At 36.3% G+C, this 18,412-nt stretch overlaps 1 protein-coding gene across 3 annotated transcripts in view; it reads left to right on the top strand.

Annotated features, from left to right (window-relative positions):
- Window positions 1-388: 388 nt before the first annotated feature.
- CDC42BPB (CDC42 binding protein kinase beta) overlaps window positions 389-18,412 on the top strand; it is a 105,542-nt gene continuing 87,518 nt past the window's right edge. For all 3 annotated transcript variants that reach the window (XM_070942098.1, XM_070942089.1, XM_070942079.1), the window contains exon 1: window positions 389-566. In XM_070942098.1, coding sequence (XP_070798199.1) covers window positions 389-566 — 178 coding nt within the window. The remainder of the gene's footprint in view (window positions 567-18,412) is intronic.

Raw genomic sequence — 18,412 nt, 5'->3', positions numbered from 1 at the left:
CTCCTCAGCCGTTGCCAGGCGAAGCGAGAGGGCGGGTCCGAAAGGGGAGGGACCCAACCGATGGACCAGCCGGGCCTGGAGCGGAGCCTGCAAGAGCTGCTCTTCGGAAAGGCCTCGCAAAATGTGGGCGTAGCGTGGAGGCGAAGCAGCCCCTAGTCTTGCCGGGCCCAGGGCCCGTCGGAAGGCGTTGAGAAGGGAGCGCCTGGATAGGCGGATGCCTTGGCCGCCGCCGCCGCCGCCGCTGCCCGGAGCCTGAGGCGGCGGCTCTTTCCTCCTCCTCCTCCTCCTCGCCTTCCCTCTCCGCCTCGCTCGGCCTCTCCCTCCTGCCTTGACCGACCAGTCGCTCAGCTCGCTCTCTTCCTCCTCCTCTTCACCCGCCGCCGCCACCATGTCGGCCAAGGTGCGGCTGAAGAAGCTGGAGCAGCTGCTCTTGGATGGGCCCCGGCGCAACGAAAAGGTCCTGAGCGTCGAGGGGCTGCTGGATCTCCTGGTCGGGCTCTACACCGAGTGCAGCCGCGACTCGCCGCTTCGCAGGGACAGGCTCGTCTCCGACTTCCTCGAGTGGGGTGAGGAAGAGGAGGCGTGGGGGAGGGTAAGGGAACCGGGTTGGGAATCTCGCTGGGTCGGTTTGGTTGAGGGGTGGGTGGGGGCTTCCTCTCTGATCCCTCGGATTTGCTTCCGAGTAGGCAATGGATACGATTAAAAGCCTGTTTTTGTAGTGCGAGAGAAAGCGGGAGCGCCCACTCGGTTAAAACAGGAGTTTTGAGATGATGGGGTTGGGGGAGTTCGTGGAAACCCGAGACGGAAATGTATTATAAGGATGGATCTGGCTGATAAGTGCTTGGGGGAGGTGAGAAGGAAGAATTGCTGGGTTAATTAACAGGAGGATGGGAAAAAGAGTTGCATCCCCTGTCAAATTGGCCGAAGTAGCAGGAGAAGTGAGGATTATTACCTGAATCATCTGGGATAGGTTCATTTTTAGGAGAACTGGGATGGTAAGACTTTGGAAGGGAAACTTAAGCAATAAAGTGGCAATGGTGAACAAAGAGAGCACAATTTCTGCCCTAAAAGCTTTTACAGAGCTAAACATGGACATTTCTGTTGAGAAATGTCTGTTAAGAGACTTTGGGAGTGGCAACAGTGAGGATGAAGGAAAATGTCTTCACTCAACGATATGACTGATATACATTGAGTGCATTTGAATTACAAAGAAGGCAGAAGAGCCAAAGTATTATCCAAGCTAGGAGAGCATTCCCCCCACCCCCCTAATCATTCATAATGGTCTACAGTTGCAGAAATAGGATTTGCATGAATTCAATGGTAGCTGGATGAATAGGAAGATGGTAAGGCCAAAGGATATGGTATCAATTCACTTTGAATTATGGATTTTGCTAGTCTAATTTATAAGAAAAGGGGAAAGTTAAAATAGAATGGTATTGGTTACAGGTGAATTAAGGAGAACAGGATGTGAATGAAAGATATGCTGTTTCTGCAAAATCAGACCAGACACTATTTTAGGGCAGGAATTGTCAACACATGGAATAGCTCCAGACACTACTGATCACAAAAGAGAAAACAGAGAACTCAATCTACAAGTACTATACATTAGAAAAGAAATTGCAGACTTTGTGAAAGAAATTGCACATTGTTGTCAATTTAAGAAAATGGGACTAATCAATACATCCCAGGCAGCTCTTACAGAAATACTGTATTTATCTGAAATGAGAAGTGAAGAAAAGTCATAAGACAATTTTATATTCAAAGCTGTAAGGAAGGAAGTGTTCATATCCTGAAGGTGACAGTTCGGACTGTCATCCTGACTAATATGGGGGGAGGGGGATGGATTAGATTCCATTAATAGCACAGCCAGATGGACTATTAGGAGAGATGTGGGATGAATTCAAAGCTAGTTCATTAGTTTAAATGAAGAATTTGGAGTCAGTGTTACTTTTAGTAACTGAGGAATACAATGTACCTTTTTGGTGTGCTGTAATATTGGAGGTTCCAAGAAATCCAGTGCAACAGGGTAATGAGGTGGAAGGGAAGGAAGACAAATGCTTGTACCTCTCCATTCCTTTCTGAACTTTGTTTTTAAAAATCCTTCCATTACAAGCATATAAATTAAGAAAGGAAAAGAAAGCTCTGAATCCCCAGTGTAACTCCTGGAATTGAGAGAGATTCCACCAATCCAGTTTTAGTGTTCAGTAATCTTCCTGTCTAATTTTATTTTCTAGATTATTTTGATTTAAAGTAAAGCGTATATGAGAGGGGTACTCATTCATATGAACTTTAAACATAAATTGAATTGACAAAAGAAAAGATTTGAAATGGAAGCAGAAATAAAGAATAAAGAACAGTTTCTTATAAAAAACCCAACAGATTCTTCAATTTTATTTTCTAGATTATTTTGATTTAAAAAATAGATGGGAAGTTAATACGCTGCAAAACAAAGCACCAGGCTCAACCAGAACTTGATTTTCAAAGGTTCTTAGTGCTCCCTCAGCTTGGTTGTTTTCTTGTAGACATTTCATTACCCAAAGTAGGTAACATCAGTGCTAGTAAGGAGTGGAGCTTGCTCTCAATTTATATTTTAGTATCAGTGTTGGTGGGAGTGGTCTTGATGATTTTTTGGTTGGGCTGTTTACTGTTAGCTTGTTTGGCAGTTCCTAGATTGTTTACTTCTTGATTGTTGCTCTGATGTTAATCTTGGTGTTAATCTGTGCTCATATGGGTATTGATTGCTGTTGGGGAGATGTTTTTGTTCCCTTTTTGGTTTGTTGATTGTTTCTTTTGCACAGTATATAGATGTTGTTTATGTCTGGGTGACTGTAGATGGCCAATTTGTCAAAGTGCCAGGCTTCCAGGAATTTTCTAGTGTTTTTGAACCTAGCGTGGTCTAGGATGGTCACCATTTCCCAGTTAAAACTATGGCCAACTCTGTCCATATGTTGTCAAATTAAGGAGTTTTCATCATGTCTTTTGACTGCTAATTGGTGTTCATGGATGTGCTCTGCTATTCTTCTGTCTGTTTGTCCTACATAATGGCTGTTGCAGTCTTTACACTGTAATGTCATAGATGACTCCTGTTTTTTCTTCTGGGTCTGCTGGGTCTTGGTTTACTCATGTTTTGGAGGGCTTTAGTTGGTTTGAATGCTGCACTGATTCTTTGTGGTTATAATGGTGTGTTGATGATTTCTCAGATGTTTTTGATGTATGACAGTGTTAGCCTTTTTATGGCTTGTGTTGATTGCACTATATTGGGTGGAGTGGTCAAGCAGTTTTTGATGAAATTATGTGGATATCAATTTTTTTTTTTTTTTTAAATTTGATTTATATGCCGCCCTTCTCCGGAGACTCAGGGCGGCTTACAATGTGCTCAGCAATAGCCTTCATCCTTTTGTATATTTATACAAAGTCAGCTTATTGCCCCCACAACTGGGTCCTCAATTTACCTACCTTAGAAAGGATAGAAGGCTGAGTCAACCTTGAGCCTTGGCGAGATTCGAACCTGCAGTAATTGCAGGCAGCTGGTCTTAATAACCAGCTTAATAACAGGGTGCCTTAGACCACTGTACTACCAAGGCTCTTCAATTTTGTTGAAAGATGTTGTATGGATTTTCTGTTTTCTTTTTCCGCTGTTCAGGGTTGTGGCAGTCTAAATAGAATTCTTACACAGCTTCTCTTGTGAGAAGTTAGGTTACTCCTAACCTCAAAGGTTAGGTAAAAGCTTTGAGTTCCACATAAACTTCCAAGGTATTCTTAGAAGGGGAGAAGAAGAGGAGAAGAGAGAGGTTAAATTAAAAAGTGTACCTGGAAAGAGGCATGATTTTGGAATATATCAGCTTAGCATTCAGTTCCCAAATGTTTTTTTAATTGGTGGATTACTGATTAATGGAGTACTTCTGACTTTACCTTTGTTTTGTAAATTCAATCCACATATTTTTCATCACTGACCAGCATAAGATATAACGCATGGGTTTACAAAATGTAGCTGTAGATTAACAGCTATAATTTAAGAATAGGCTATGCTTATTAAGATGTAGAGAAAGTAAAATAATGTTCATGGAATGTGAAACTGTATTTTGGAACTCAAAACTACAAGACATTTACTGTATTACAATATGTAAGGTTAATTATTAATTTAACTCTAATTAAACTTGCTATATAAATCCACTTCCCTTTCAGTTAGGCGTGATTAGGGCTTACTCATTTTATTACAAGAGTTTGTTTTTTAAATTTCTCCAGGAAGTGATACATGTGAATATAAGCCATGAAGAATCTTTTACTTGCTTTTAATGATACTTAGTACAACACAAAATGTGAGAACATCTGGTTCTCAATTTCTGAATGGACCAATGCTTTTTGTTTTACATTAACCCATTAAGAGGATTCACTTCCTGCAGTCATCTATTGACATCAATAAGCCCTTTAACTGAATAATTTAACACTACCTGTCATCTACTTTGAAAGCTCATAGAATTGATTAGTTTTGTGGTAGATATAAAGTAATACAGTAATCATGGTGGGTTTTTAAAAAAATATTTACAGTATATTAGCAGTTGATGTATATAAATTGCTGTGTTCCATTTTGGAGACTTCGTTTGTATGGGATGACAAAAACATTCATTTCTAGTAACAAATACTAGAATTTGTTTTAAAGGTGGCCCAGCTATTGTACAACTCTCTATTATATTACTAGTATTTATGAGACAACAAGTAAATGCTAAATAGTTCAGAATCCTGAACTTTTTTGATATATTGCCTTGTTATTATAATGGCTATTTAGCCACTGCCACCACCGCCATTATTTTTTCCTTTAAAAAATATTCTTACTATTTAATTTGAGTTGTATTATAGAAGAATTAGGAAATAGTTGAACATTAATTCGTATGGTGATGCCAATATTTGTTGCAAGAACTTTTGCCAAGGTACATGCAGTGGGAAAGTATGATTGCTCAGTAAAGAGTACATGCTTTGGATTTAGAAGATTCCAAACATTCTAAGCAAAGTGATTTAATAGCCTAATTCAGTACCAATCAGTTTTATATACTATGGGATGACTGAACTATAAACTAAATAATAGCTGATTTTAAGCAGAATTCGAAATAAAAGCACTTTTGTAGTGAATAGTGGGTAACTGGGTATAGATATCACATTTGAAAGGAAAAATGAAAATATTAGTACACTCAAGTTTAGAAAACTATTCACATGACTAATGACCTAATCATTAGTGTGAATTCCTTTGCTAAGAATTAAGACATTAAAACACACAATTGTACAGAAGTACAATATTTAGTATCTGAAGTCGACAAGGGTGCTTTGGATACAAATACATGCGTGTTGGAAACACCAAATTGTTCCTGTGGTGAAAAGAATTGCCGGTGATATCACTGTTGGCCCGAGGGCACCCAGGGGTTCCTTTTGTGAAGTTGCCCATGAAAGTGGTACCCATTTATTTACTTGCAGTCACCTGCCTGCTTTGTGATGGGAGCTCACCCCGCTCTGCATTGGCAACTGGTCTCAAGCGCAAGGCTGCCAGTCGTCAGCCCAGCATTCTAATCTCATGAGCCACTGCATTCCTTGACGCTTTAGATGCAATATAGATACTGTTCCTATACTTATTAGCTGCTCCTTAGAAGAACTGTATCTTTTCCTATGCACGCTCCAGAACATACACACTTAATTAAGGAGTCTCAAATCAGCAGTCAGAGATATTCTCAACAACTCCAGATATGTAGTGATGAGGATGAGCCTGGCCAGGAGGAAGGAGTAACATAGATGAGAGCAGAAACAGTATAGATAAGTATACCCTGTTTCCCCCAAAATAAGACATCCCCTGATAATAAGCCCAAATCGGGCTTTTGAGCGCATGGCAATAAGGTCAAGCGCTTATTTCAGGGTTCAAAAAAATATAAGACAGGGTCTTATTTTTGGGGAAACATGGTAGATAAAAAGCTTGATCAAAGCAAGGGCATTATTTTTTGGAAGCATATCAACAATTAGGATTATAGGAAAAGATCCAGAGTCCTGCACAGAAACTTGCAAAAAAGTGTCTCAGAATAGCACAATAATCAAAATCTCTAGCCAATGTTTGTTTAATGTAGTGCTATAAGCTTTGGAAAGAGGGCTATTCATTTATACTCACACTTAAACTGCATCCTTTCATAACTATGGCGGAAATCATAGGAATTTTGTAAGATTCATTTAGCAGATCTCTCTGTTTTAAAGTTGACCATTCCCTCCACATCTACTAAGACAAAGTTGAGAGGATTTAATCCATTTTCTATTAACCTTTTGAATTTCCAGAACTAGTTTTAAAACTACTGACTGATTATGCAGCAACAAGTTGACATTGACTCTTCTTATCTTAATTATTTGGGAAAGGAATACTGTAAGACTTGACTTATGTAGCTTGAAAAATTTGTTAATATTCCACAGAGACTATTTTATTATAGTAAAAATAATAGTAATAAGTAGTTTATATATATTTAAGTGAACATAATATGACAGACACCTATAGGAGAAATTATGTAGATGTTAACACCTTGATATTTGAAAGCTACCATTTACCACAGGAAAGCCTTAGTTATTGAGATAAAACAGAAACGTTTTAGGGCCTTTTCTAGACAAGCACAAATCTTGGAACATCCATTGAATGAAGGAAGTATTTTAGGAGGGTCTCACAGAGTTAAGAGTATAAAAAAAGGATTTACAAAATTAATTATATCTTTATTTTTGCAAGTAAAATATTATTGGTTTAGTTTTAAATATAAATGATTGTGTAGATAAGTGGTTCTCAACCTTCCTAATGCCGCGACCCTTTAATACAGTTCCTCATGTTGTGGTGATATCCAAACGGGTGGGTTCTAAATTTTTTTACTACCGGTTCTGTGGGCGTGGCTTATTTTGTGGGCGTGGCTTGGAGGTCATGTGACTGGGTGGGTGTGGCTAGCTGGTCATGTGACTGGGTGGCCATGGCTATCTGTATAGGGACTACTCAGAGGGCTGAAAATAGTCATTTCTGACAGGTCCTCGCACTTTTGACTGGTCCTCACACTTATGACCATCCTCACATTTATGCCCGTGCAGCATTCTTAACAACCATGTCACTCATTTCACAACTGCTTCTTTTCACCATGGTGATAAGATAGGACAAAAAACGTAAAATGTAAGGATAGTCGTAAATTCGAGATCTGGTCAAAAGTGCGAGGACCAGTCAAAAATAACTTTTTCAGCCCTCTGAGTAGTCCATGTGCACAAAAGGACTACTCAGAGGGTTGAAAAAAGTGATTTCTGACAGGTCCTCGCACTTATGACTGGTCATCATTTATGCCCATTGTAGCATTCTTAACAACCGTGTCACTCATTTCACAACTGCTTCTCTTTAACCATGATGAGAAGATAGGGCAAAAACATAAAATGTGAGGACAGTCGTAAGTTCAAGGACTGGTCAAAAGTGCGAGGACCAGTCAGAAATAACTTTTTCAGCCCTTTGAGTAGTCCATATGCATAAAAGCATACAGCAATAGAGAGGGATGAAGGAATGGAAGGGAAATTAGAGTAGGAGTGAGGGTAAGAGAGGGAGGAAGAGAGGAGGAGAAGGAGAAAGGAAGAGGAAGTAGGGAGGAGAAGAAGAGGGGGAGGAAGAGAAAGTGAGAAGGAAAGAAAAGAGAGAGGTGGTAGGTTTGAGGAGAAAGATTGCTGTACAATAAAAAAGATGAAAGGGAAGAAAGCCAACCCCAAACAAATATAAAGATATTAAGATAAAGAATGAATTGTTAAACTTTAAAGAATAAAAGAGAACAAATATGAATAAATAACAATAATTAGAAACACACATACAAACATATAATGTATTTTCTTTGAACAGAGTATTTGGCCGGTTCACAAATTTAAACAGTGTTTAGTCATTTCAATTAAATTTACAATTTCTATATTTCCTTTTTGCCATATTTATTCCTCATCTATTTTTGTAAAAAACCAATATTACCCTTCATCTTCATCTCTAATCTTAATCAAATTCAATTTTTCCCTTCTATTCTATATTATACTCCTTCCCATTGTCATCTATTTTTATATCCATCCTCACATTGGTTAATTATGTAATATTACAGTTGTTTAATATAAATTCAACATTTTAATATAAATCAATTAGTTATATAACTACCTTTTTTGTACATTAATCAATATGAACATGAATATTCCAATTATTTCCATGCAATCCAGTTTCTTACAAATCAGTTAATTATATTTACCAATAATAATAAACCAAATAATTTCCCCCATGTATTCCTCCAAACCACAACTTAACCATTTCTGCTTTCAACACAATATACAATTAATAGTATCTCAATTATTACAATTCCCTAGTTAAATAGAGCTTTTTTTCTTTTGTGTTTTAAAATCTTGAACTCTCCTCTTTTCCCCTGAATTTCCCATTGTTTGCACCTACCTTTTTTGGTGAGGAAAAAGAAAAGAAATCTGCCTGCCTAATTTTCCAATGTTGCAGCAACAGCAAAGCCAACAGCCTGCTTTACTTTCAGTTTCGTTTTTCAGCATAGCTAGGGGAAAAAAAAATTGCTCCAGCACTCTTTGCAAACAAGCAGCAGAGCCCTGAGCAAAACAGCTGAGAGCAAATCAGCTGAGAGTCGGGAGCCAATCTAATCAAGGGCTAATTAGCCTATGCTGAAGCTCCGCGGGCCAATAAAATTACAAAAAAACACCGAACCATTTGTTAAATTGCTGGCTTGCTCGCCCCTCGCCCACCACTATTTATTGGCAATAAATAGTGATGCAGAGGGGCGGGGCAAGGGACAGGGCGAGCCAGCAATTTAACAAACGGCTCGGCCGAACCCCCTAGAACCGGCAGAATCCCACCACTGGCTATAGGGCGGCCCTTTGAAGCCCCGCGGCAAGAATTTAAACAGTTTTTTTTCCTCTAGCCATCAGCTGGGACTCAGGAGGCAGCAATAGATTGGGAGTGGGCGGGGTAAGTGAACGGCCGGCCATCCAACAGAGCAGAGAGTGAGGATGAGTGAAGGCGTGGGGGGGGGGCAAGAGAGGGCTTTGGCGACCCCTGTGAAATGGCTGTTTGACCCCCAAAGGGGTCGCGACCCCCAGGTTGAGAACCGCTGGTGTAGATGATCAATAATCAACAATATATTGATTAAATTTTGTTAATATTTGGCCTTATTAGTATTCCTAGACATTTGGGATATTGAAATTATGATGGAATAATGAGTAATTTTCAAAATAGTAAATATTAGTAACTTAGGGGATAACAAATACATGGCACAAAGAAATGTTAGTTATGTTTAAATGAATTAATGGAAAAAATGATAAAGAATTATAAAGAAAGAATGGTACTGTTGAAGTTGGAAGATCAGGATTATGCATACTTATTTGTATTATTACTGTTAGCATTGTTTAAAAAAGATTTGATCTGATCAAGACACTGTCCACAAAATATGTATGGTGTGTATTATATTAAAAAATAAAAAATATATAAAAATATTAAAGTCTGCTAATGTATGCAAACTAACATGATACCAGAATAGAAATTATGTAAAAGCATTGGTAGGCTTCTATGTCATAATTTCCCATGTGGTAAAGCATGATATTCAGGGCTGTTAAACATATTTTCAACAATGCATTTAAACTGGAGTAAACCTCAAACTCCATTAGTAAAGCATTATGTAGCAAAGAGCCATTCAATACCCTGTTTTCCCCAAAATAAGACATCCCCTGATAATAAGCCCAATCAGGCTTTTGAGCACATGGCAATAAGGCTAAGTACTTATTTCAGGGTTCATAAAAATATAAGACAGGGTCTTATTTTCGGGGAAACCCTGTACAAGCTATTAAATTCTAGAACCCTAAGAAGGTTAAACATGAAAGTGACAAGTTAACAAAAAAGCTCTTAAGAGGGAATTGTATTAGATATACATTTTAAGAACATGCTGTCCCTTTGGGCTTAGTGGGGAATTTGAATGTTAAATATGCTGTGGCATGTTGTCTATTTCATCTTTATCTTTTTTCTGTCTTGGGATGCAGTTGATATAATTAATTTTAGTACTGCATTTTTAAATGTGATGGTGGTAATGTATACATCTATAACAATAATGGTATGACTAACTAGTATTCCTTAATCCAAGAATGGTGCTTTGAACATAGAAGTTGGTTTTGCCTGAAGATTATGTAAATGCAGGATGCTTGTTTTCTAATTGCAGTTTTCAGTGTGCAAATAAGTTTTCATGTTTTACTGAATTAAATTTACCTTAATAAACTACTGAATAAGTAATTGCATCTGGTTTGGTTGAAATATTTTAACGATTTATACTTCACTTCAATCTTTTCTTCAGATCTGTTTACATTGGATCATACTTGATTTTCTGTCCATATAAATGGGTTTAAAGGGCTACTTTTGAGAAGAGCATGAAAGTCACATCAGCAAGACCTAACAGAATTATTATTACATTTGTACAATGTATTCCTTCAGGTCTTAATAGGGATTTTAAGTTTCCCTCCTTTAGACAACTGGATAAAGTTGCATAAAGATACATTGCATTTAGATCTGAATTGGAGAAGGATGCCTTGGAGGTAACATTGATACCCTCGCTAGGCCTGTTTTAAGATGTTATCTGATTTTATAGCAAGGGTGTTCACATGGCTCTGAAGCATTCTTGCTTACTTTTGATCAAAGTGATGCACACTTCTACAATTGTGTATTGCAACAAATTATTCTTTAGTCATCACTGAAGCAGTAGGCGTGAGCTTAAATGGACTCCAGAGGATGGTAGAGGACAGGAAGGCCTGGAGGAGCGTTGTCCATGGGGTCGTGATGGGTCGGACACGACTTTGCAACTAACAAGAACAAAATTCTTTAGTTATGCTAATAAGACTTTTATAAATGAATGTATTGTATGATACTTTACTTTCATTTGATACTGTTTAATAGACCAGATTTATTATCACAGGTAATTAATAAAAACTAAATAGCAGGAAGAAATAGACAACATAACAAATCTATTTAAGTCCTTAATAATAGCCATGGATTTCACATCAACTGTTTGTCTCAATAAAAATTTTCTAATAACCACTATGAAATCAAAACAAGTGGGACCCTGCCAAATTGCTTAGAAAAGATATTCCAATGTTCTGTTACTATCTGGTCTTCTGTGTATATCCCTTTTAGTTCTAATCTTAAAGCTTGGGCATGTTCATACAGATGAATGGAGTGTATAAAGGGACATTGGTCTTGGCCCACTTCCATCTTTAAAATGAATAAATGAGTTTTGTAATGGATAAATAACTGATTCAGCTGAAACACAATGTGCTCTGATTATTGAAAGCACTGTCAAGGTTTCTGATGGTTGCCTTTTGTTCATTTGTTCCAGAACTATCTTTAAAAGCAATCCCAAGTAAAGAACTTTACAGTAGCCTATTCTGTACATGAATAGAACAGGAATAATAGAGACTAGGTCTGATTTTGTAGTAAGGCTGCAATGCATAGAGTGATAAAGCTGCTGTTAGCAACTATGACTGCTTGCATATCAAGTATGGTGTTAGATCTAGGGGGTTCTTACCAGTGCTGTGGAGTTGGAGTCGAGGAGTCAGAGTCGGAGGAAATTTTGGGTACCTGGAGTCGGAGTCGGAACATTTATCTCCTGACTCCATAGCCCTGACAGTGCTGTGGAGTCGGAGTCGGAGTAAATTTTGGGTACCTGGAGTCGGAGTCGGAGTCGGAAGTAAAAAAAACTGAGGAGTCGGAGTTGGAACATTTATCTCCCGACTCCACAGCCCTGGTTCTTACATATTAATTTGATTACTGAAATAAGTGAAATCCCTTTCAAAACAAACTGCAGTCAAATTGACAAACAGAATTTTGTCTAAAGGAAAGGGGGTTTGAGAGACAAATGCTTTAGGATGCTATTTTCCAAGGATGTACATAGTAGCATTGGGCTGTCCAAAACTGTTTCATTTCTCAAGGGCCATTATAAAATGAAAATTAACACATGAACTCATATATTACAATATTTCACAAAGTAAATCTGTGTATTTATTTTTACCAAGCTATTGAAGCTTCTCCAAAATATTATCTTTGCCTTTTCAGAAATATCATAGATTATGTTTAAATCTTCCAATATAAATGAATATAGAGATGTTTTATTGTGTAACTGAACCTTTTAAAAATTAATTCCTTGGAAGGAACTGATATTCAAGGTTGTTAAAATTTTATTTGTTATGTCATACAGTGATCAAAATTCACATTATGGGTACCTGTTTGAATTTTTATTTCAAATGGTTTCATATCTGCCTGAAACATCAGTACTTTTGCCAAGTCTGAAAGAGAAAATCTATTTACAGTTGATGCATAAATCTGTATTAACTTTCCCTGCTAGGAATGTTCTTAAATGCTTACACATGTATAATTAAACAGTGATACAATTGTCAGTGATAGTTTAGTTGTTCCTAGGTAAACCTTGATAGTAGCCAACTGTATAGCAAAATAGTTGTGACAGATAGTTGGAATTAGTTTTAAGATAGTTTTGTAGATTATATGTGGTTATGCCTTGTATAACATAGTCAAGAATATTTATTTGCTTTGAATAATACTAAGATGAATTTCATCCAAGGAATAGGATTAGGATATTTAAAGATATGTGAGGAATTTACTTATAGTGTTTTTTGATTATGTGTCATTAACTTGTCACCACTTAGCAGAAATCTAATTTGTTGGACTTTATAGCATTGTCAGCAAATATGAAAAAAATGATACAGCCTGAATATTGCATTCCAACAGTTTTTAGAATATGAGTTACAGGTAGGTAGTCTTTGATTTATGATCCAAACTGGAACTGGATTTTTTGTTGCTAGGCAAAGCAATGAATTTAAGTGAATGGTACCTGATTTTACAATCTTTCTTTTTAAGTGAATAATGTGGTTCTTAAGTGAGTCCAACTTCCCCTATTGACTTTACTTGTTGGGAACTGACTGAGAAGATTGCAAATGAAACATTTCAACTATTGTAAATTCATGCTGGTTGCCAAGAGCTTGAATTTTGATCACATGACCATGGGGGTCCTGTAACGTGAAGTGTGAGGATTGCTCATACATCACATTTTTTGCAATGATGTTATCATTTTGGACATTGAATGAATGGTTGTATGTCAAGGACTATCTATAGCTATCTTAATAGCAGCGGGGTAATATACCAATGGTAAAACTTTTTATACTGGCTTTCTCTTAGTGTAATATTCATAGTAGATTTAATATTTATCTTCTGTTGATATTTCCATTATTGTAACTTTTAATTTCTGCATCCATTTAATCATAAAAGTCTATAACTTGCTTGGTTTCTAAATGTATTTCAATAACTTATAAATAAGCCCAACAAATGTTGAGTTTTGTACAAGTTTCTCAGTTTCAGTTAAGACCTTTAAATATTCAAGCCTCCCTGTTTTTGTAATTCCTTTTGAACTATACTGTTTAAAGGTCATGCCAACCATTCTAAAGAAAGAATCTTGAAAGCAGGCCTTTCATTTTCCTGGTTTCCCACTGCTTTAGTTTTCTTCTTATTATGCACTTCCTTTAATATCTATCAAATCAGCATCCTTTTTGCCATTTCCCTTAATTGTCTTTTATATCTTTACCTTTGTGTTTTCCAGTGTCTCCTCCTTATCCCTCAAATGCTAAATGCTAAGAAGGAAACAGAAAGACCAGAGCACAGCCTTTCCAGCAATAAACTTCAGATGCAAAAAAACTTATTCCTAGTATAAAATACAGACAAATAATTAAGCAGAAACAGTTGGGACCTGTTGAGGAAAAAAAATCAACTTCCATCAATAGTAGTAGGACCAAGCCATAGTGTATAAACAGGGAGCAAACCTCACTTTCATTAGTACTGATGATGTTGCCTAATTGAGTAATGAAACATCTACAAGCAAACAATCAAGCTCAGAGAGTACCAAGGATTCCAATGTACAGTCAACGTCTTGCAGCGTAGCAAATTAATATTTGTTTGTTAGATCCTATCTTTTCTTTAGGCACTCAGGACATACATAATGCTGCCTCCTTTAATTTTTTCCCATACCCTATGAGGTAGATGGGACTGAGAGTAATTTACTAGTCCAAATTAACCCAGTAAGCTTCCATGGCAGCAGTGCATTTTAATCTGGGTCTCCCTAGTTTTACCTCAACACCTTAGTCACTATATTTGTCTAGTCTGTTGATCCCTATATGCCTCAAAATGTATTCTAGAACATAACAGATTTTGATAGAGCTGTATGGGGGGAGTCCATTCTACTGAGGGATGCTATAATTTTTACATCTGTACTCCTGTACTTGGATGTAGAACATTTTCCATGTTCTTGATCACAAGGGTACAAAACACATAGTCAAAGCAATGCTTCATTTTCATTATTACCTATTGAAAATCAACAACTGTTTTCACTTCCACAGATTCTGGCTTTTGAAATCAATTCCATACAATATCAAAGTTTGAAAAATAAAAAAGAAACACTACTTATAGAGGAGTAGCATGTCTGGCTGCTCAGCTGATGACGGTGTTTTAGTTTCATATTAATCTAATGTTATGTCAATTTGAGAACAATGAATATAATTTCTTTGTATCTTTCTTATTGTGTATAAACTGGTAAATCAGTTCCATTTTCCATTTTGCATGTTTGCTTTACAAAAAAACAGTATTCTAGAAATAAATTTTAATAACTGTCAAGTATATATTAAAATAAAGACACTGAACAAAAATTACACTCAATGTTATGCTCAAGTCTAAACTGAGTGGGAGCTGGTTGAAGTTAATTGTTTAGAAACATGGAAATAAATAAAATAAATAATTTCTTGGGGGACGAGGTGATAAAGAGATGGATATGCACTGATTTTTAACACTTGTGGTTTTATATATCATTCACTCTGATTTTGCTCTTGGTATTGGAGGGAAAATATATAAAACTTATCCTGTTTTCAGTTGAAAGTTTCATTAGAGCAAAAATGATACTGGACACAATAATTGTAGAAAGGGAAATCTTTGTTGGGTACATTCCTATTAAAACATGTGCTGCCCGGAAATAATTTCCTTTGAACAAATATGAGTCCCCCATTGCTTATAAAGATGAAGACAGCATTAATGAAACATACTTGGAAATATAAAACTGTTTCACGTCCTCTTTGTTACCAAGAAGTTTACACAATGTACTCATGAAGTTAGTACTTTGACTTGAAAGTATTTTATACTGGGAGTTAGACTTTCTGGATATGAACTTTGTGTTTTATCACTAAGCTACGTCCAAAGACCAATACTACTGGTAAAATAAAGTGGGTTTTTTTTTTCTAGTCAGATAACTCTCATCTCTAGGAATATAAACAATCTATGCAACAGTTTCATTTTTGCTGTATTTTTTAAAATATCCATAACAGTCACTTCAGCAACAAATCTCAGAAGGTATACATTGTATTACAAATGGTTAATCAGTAATTCCAATAAAATATTAAGTTTATTCAATTGGAATGCATTATTTGCTTCTGAATCTGTAAAACGCATTTGTCATGAGCTCACTAAAAGAGATAACTTGAAACGTCTATAAGCCAACATTTTAAAAAATGAATTCATCAATATTCTACCAGGGCTTCTAAAAATTTGGTGCTCCTTGAAACAATAAATGAATGTTGTATATAACCCCCCCCCACCAAATGAAACCATTGGACTTCCCCTTGGTACTAGCCATTGTGTCAGGTATTAGATTAACATGAAATTGATTCCTTAACCATTCCATGTCTGTTTTAATACATAAAGCTAGAATCTTGTCAGGATCAGCCCATTGCCAGCTTGTCTGATCCTGTTGCCACAGTCCAATTAAATGTTGGTAGTGACTCAACTCCTCATGGGCAAGCCTTATAACTCTCCTCATAACTCACTGCTCTTGCAACATTCATCATGGAAAGGCAATAGTGACAGCACTTAGACTTATACACTGTCCCATCATGCTTTACAACACTCTCTGGGCGTTTTACAGTGTAAGCATTATTTGCATATTGTTCCCAACAATCTGGATCCTCATTTTGCCAACTTTGGAAAGATTGAAAGTTGAGTCAACCTTGAGTTCCATCAGGATCAAACTTCAGGCTGTAGGTAGAGTTTGCCTGCAATATTGCATTCTAACCACCGGGGCTCTTATTGAGTTGAGGAAAAAGTGGAAGCTTCAGGAATTCTCAGAAAATTAACTCACCCTACCACTCTTTGCATTTCCAGAATCCACTGCATCTCTTACGCCCTTTATTCCCATTATATACTATGTACTGTATATCTTCTTTCCCACTGCATATGTGTTCCAAAAACGGGGAAACCCTCTGCACAAAGCCATGATTTTAGTGAATCCCAGTGTGTTCTGTTTTATGCTGTTAAATATGTTAAGAGCCTCAATTTTTAATGTGATGTTATAAAGCTTTGATGTGGTGTTCTTATTATATATTTCATAAGAGTTATTTTATATTTTATCAGAGTTATCTGGTTAACATCGGTAGCCATAGAAATATGTTAATTAAATAAGCAAATGATATTTGGGGAGCGGGGGCTTAGTCATTCCCTAAAAGATATATTATAGAATCCTATAGATTCTTTTTGACATATGTAGTGGAGAATTAGGTGGTATCTACTCTAAGTTACAACTATTTAACTGTGCTAAAAATTACTGTAATGCTTGAGAAAAAACGTAGGATGTTTTTTAAAAAATGCTTCCTACTACATCAGGTTGCATATTGCCTTTCCTTTTGCTACATGATGCTGAAATAAAACTTGCAATTCTATTGCTGCAGCTTTTTCCTCTTTTTACTGGATGGGTTTTAGGTTTTCATTAGATGGATTTTCACTAGATGTCCCATATTTATCTGTAGGTCTTTTATGTAACAATTGATGAGATGTTAAAATAGGTTTTGTTTTGTATATATATATATAGATAGATAGATAGTATGATTTTAAGCAGTAAACTATACCATCAAGGCATATAATACAGAATAGGTACAGTTATTATAATTAAATGTAGAATGCTTTTGAAGTTTTATCTGATTCCATTTTTCTATGAAATCTCATTTTGTTGTCTGATTAGCTTTTCTAGATTCAAAAGGGGACTCACGATCTGTTTTAGTTTATCAAAGAATTTGGACATTGGTTTAAAAACACTGATTTTTAAACTAGAGTGATGGAGGAAGGCAAAAAGACAAAGAATACAGCTCTTTAAAAATCTAAACTAAAACTTTTCACATTATAAATGAAAGATTGACAGGGAGCAAAGCTTACTCCTATGACTCAAGAATGTCATATTCCAAAATTGGCTCTTGTTCAATAGAACTTTCCCCCCAAAATTTGGGGTGGGACATACTGGAGGTTCAATATTTCTTATTATGATAGATGGGTGGATCCCAAAGGAGTGAGCAGATTTTTGTTTGTTTAGGTATTCTGGTCCCAAACATTTTGTAGATTTGTTTTCAGTAGAGTAGCTTGTATCATTGTATTCACTTGTATGGAACTTGAAAAATATCTTTCTAAATATTAATCCAGAGTACAGATTTAATCAAGGTATTAGTATACAAAAATACATTCTAAAGAATGGCTACTTCTCAAACAAAAGTTGGAGCCTGTGAAACATACCATCCGGGAAACTTTTTTTCTAGCATTCCTTACAAATTTAAAGTTTCACTATTGAAAATTTGTTTCATTGCTGTAATTATAACAACACTGAGTGTGATTCATGCATTTTCATGGATTTTTGCCCAAGGCAAAGGTTTGACTCTCATTGGCCTTTCAATCAAAACTAGATCACTAAGGAAGTAAGATAGGGTGAGGACAAAACTGAGTATGACTGGTTATGTATTGCAATTTATTACAAGGAAGTGGAAAAAACAGAATGGTATACCACACCTTTGTGTTCAGTAATTGCTACCCTTTGCTCTCTATCTTTAGGTGGCAATATGTTCTGTTCACATATTTACATTATATCCAGCAACAATAATAACTTCACAATGTATCCATTTTGAAGAAAAAGGAAGGTTCTTTTCTTAAAGCATTTTGTGTTTTGCTTTCATTTTGAAAGCACTGGATTTTAAAATTGAACTATCTGCTTATAACATGTACTTATTCCTGCTCCCCTCTTCTCTCTCCCGAATTCTATTAGTTAAATATGATACAAACATGAATAGGCATGTCATTCTGTTTTATCAGTTACATATGAAAGGAATGACAGATTCCTTCACACTTCAAAATATATATATTTTTAAAAAAATAGTGCAATGAGAAAAATGTCAGAAAAGCACTTGCTCTTCTACAGTCATTATATTGTATAATGATTCTAATTGGGACTGGGAATTTCTGTTGCAAAGCAAAGTGGTCATTGGACAAAAT

The sequence above is a fragment of the Pituophis catenifer genome, unplaced genomic scaffold (assembly GCF_029215685.1).
Source record: "Pituophis catenifer annectens isolate HBS135680 unplaced genomic scaffold, rPitCat1.0.hap2 SCAF_1, whole genome shotgun sequence".
NCBI lineage: Eukaryota > Metazoa > Chordata > Lepidosauria > Squamata > Colubridae > Pituophis > Pituophis catenifer.
The sequence above is the reverse complement of the archived record's forward strand: the minus strand, read 5'-3'. Positions and strand labels throughout refer to the sequence as shown.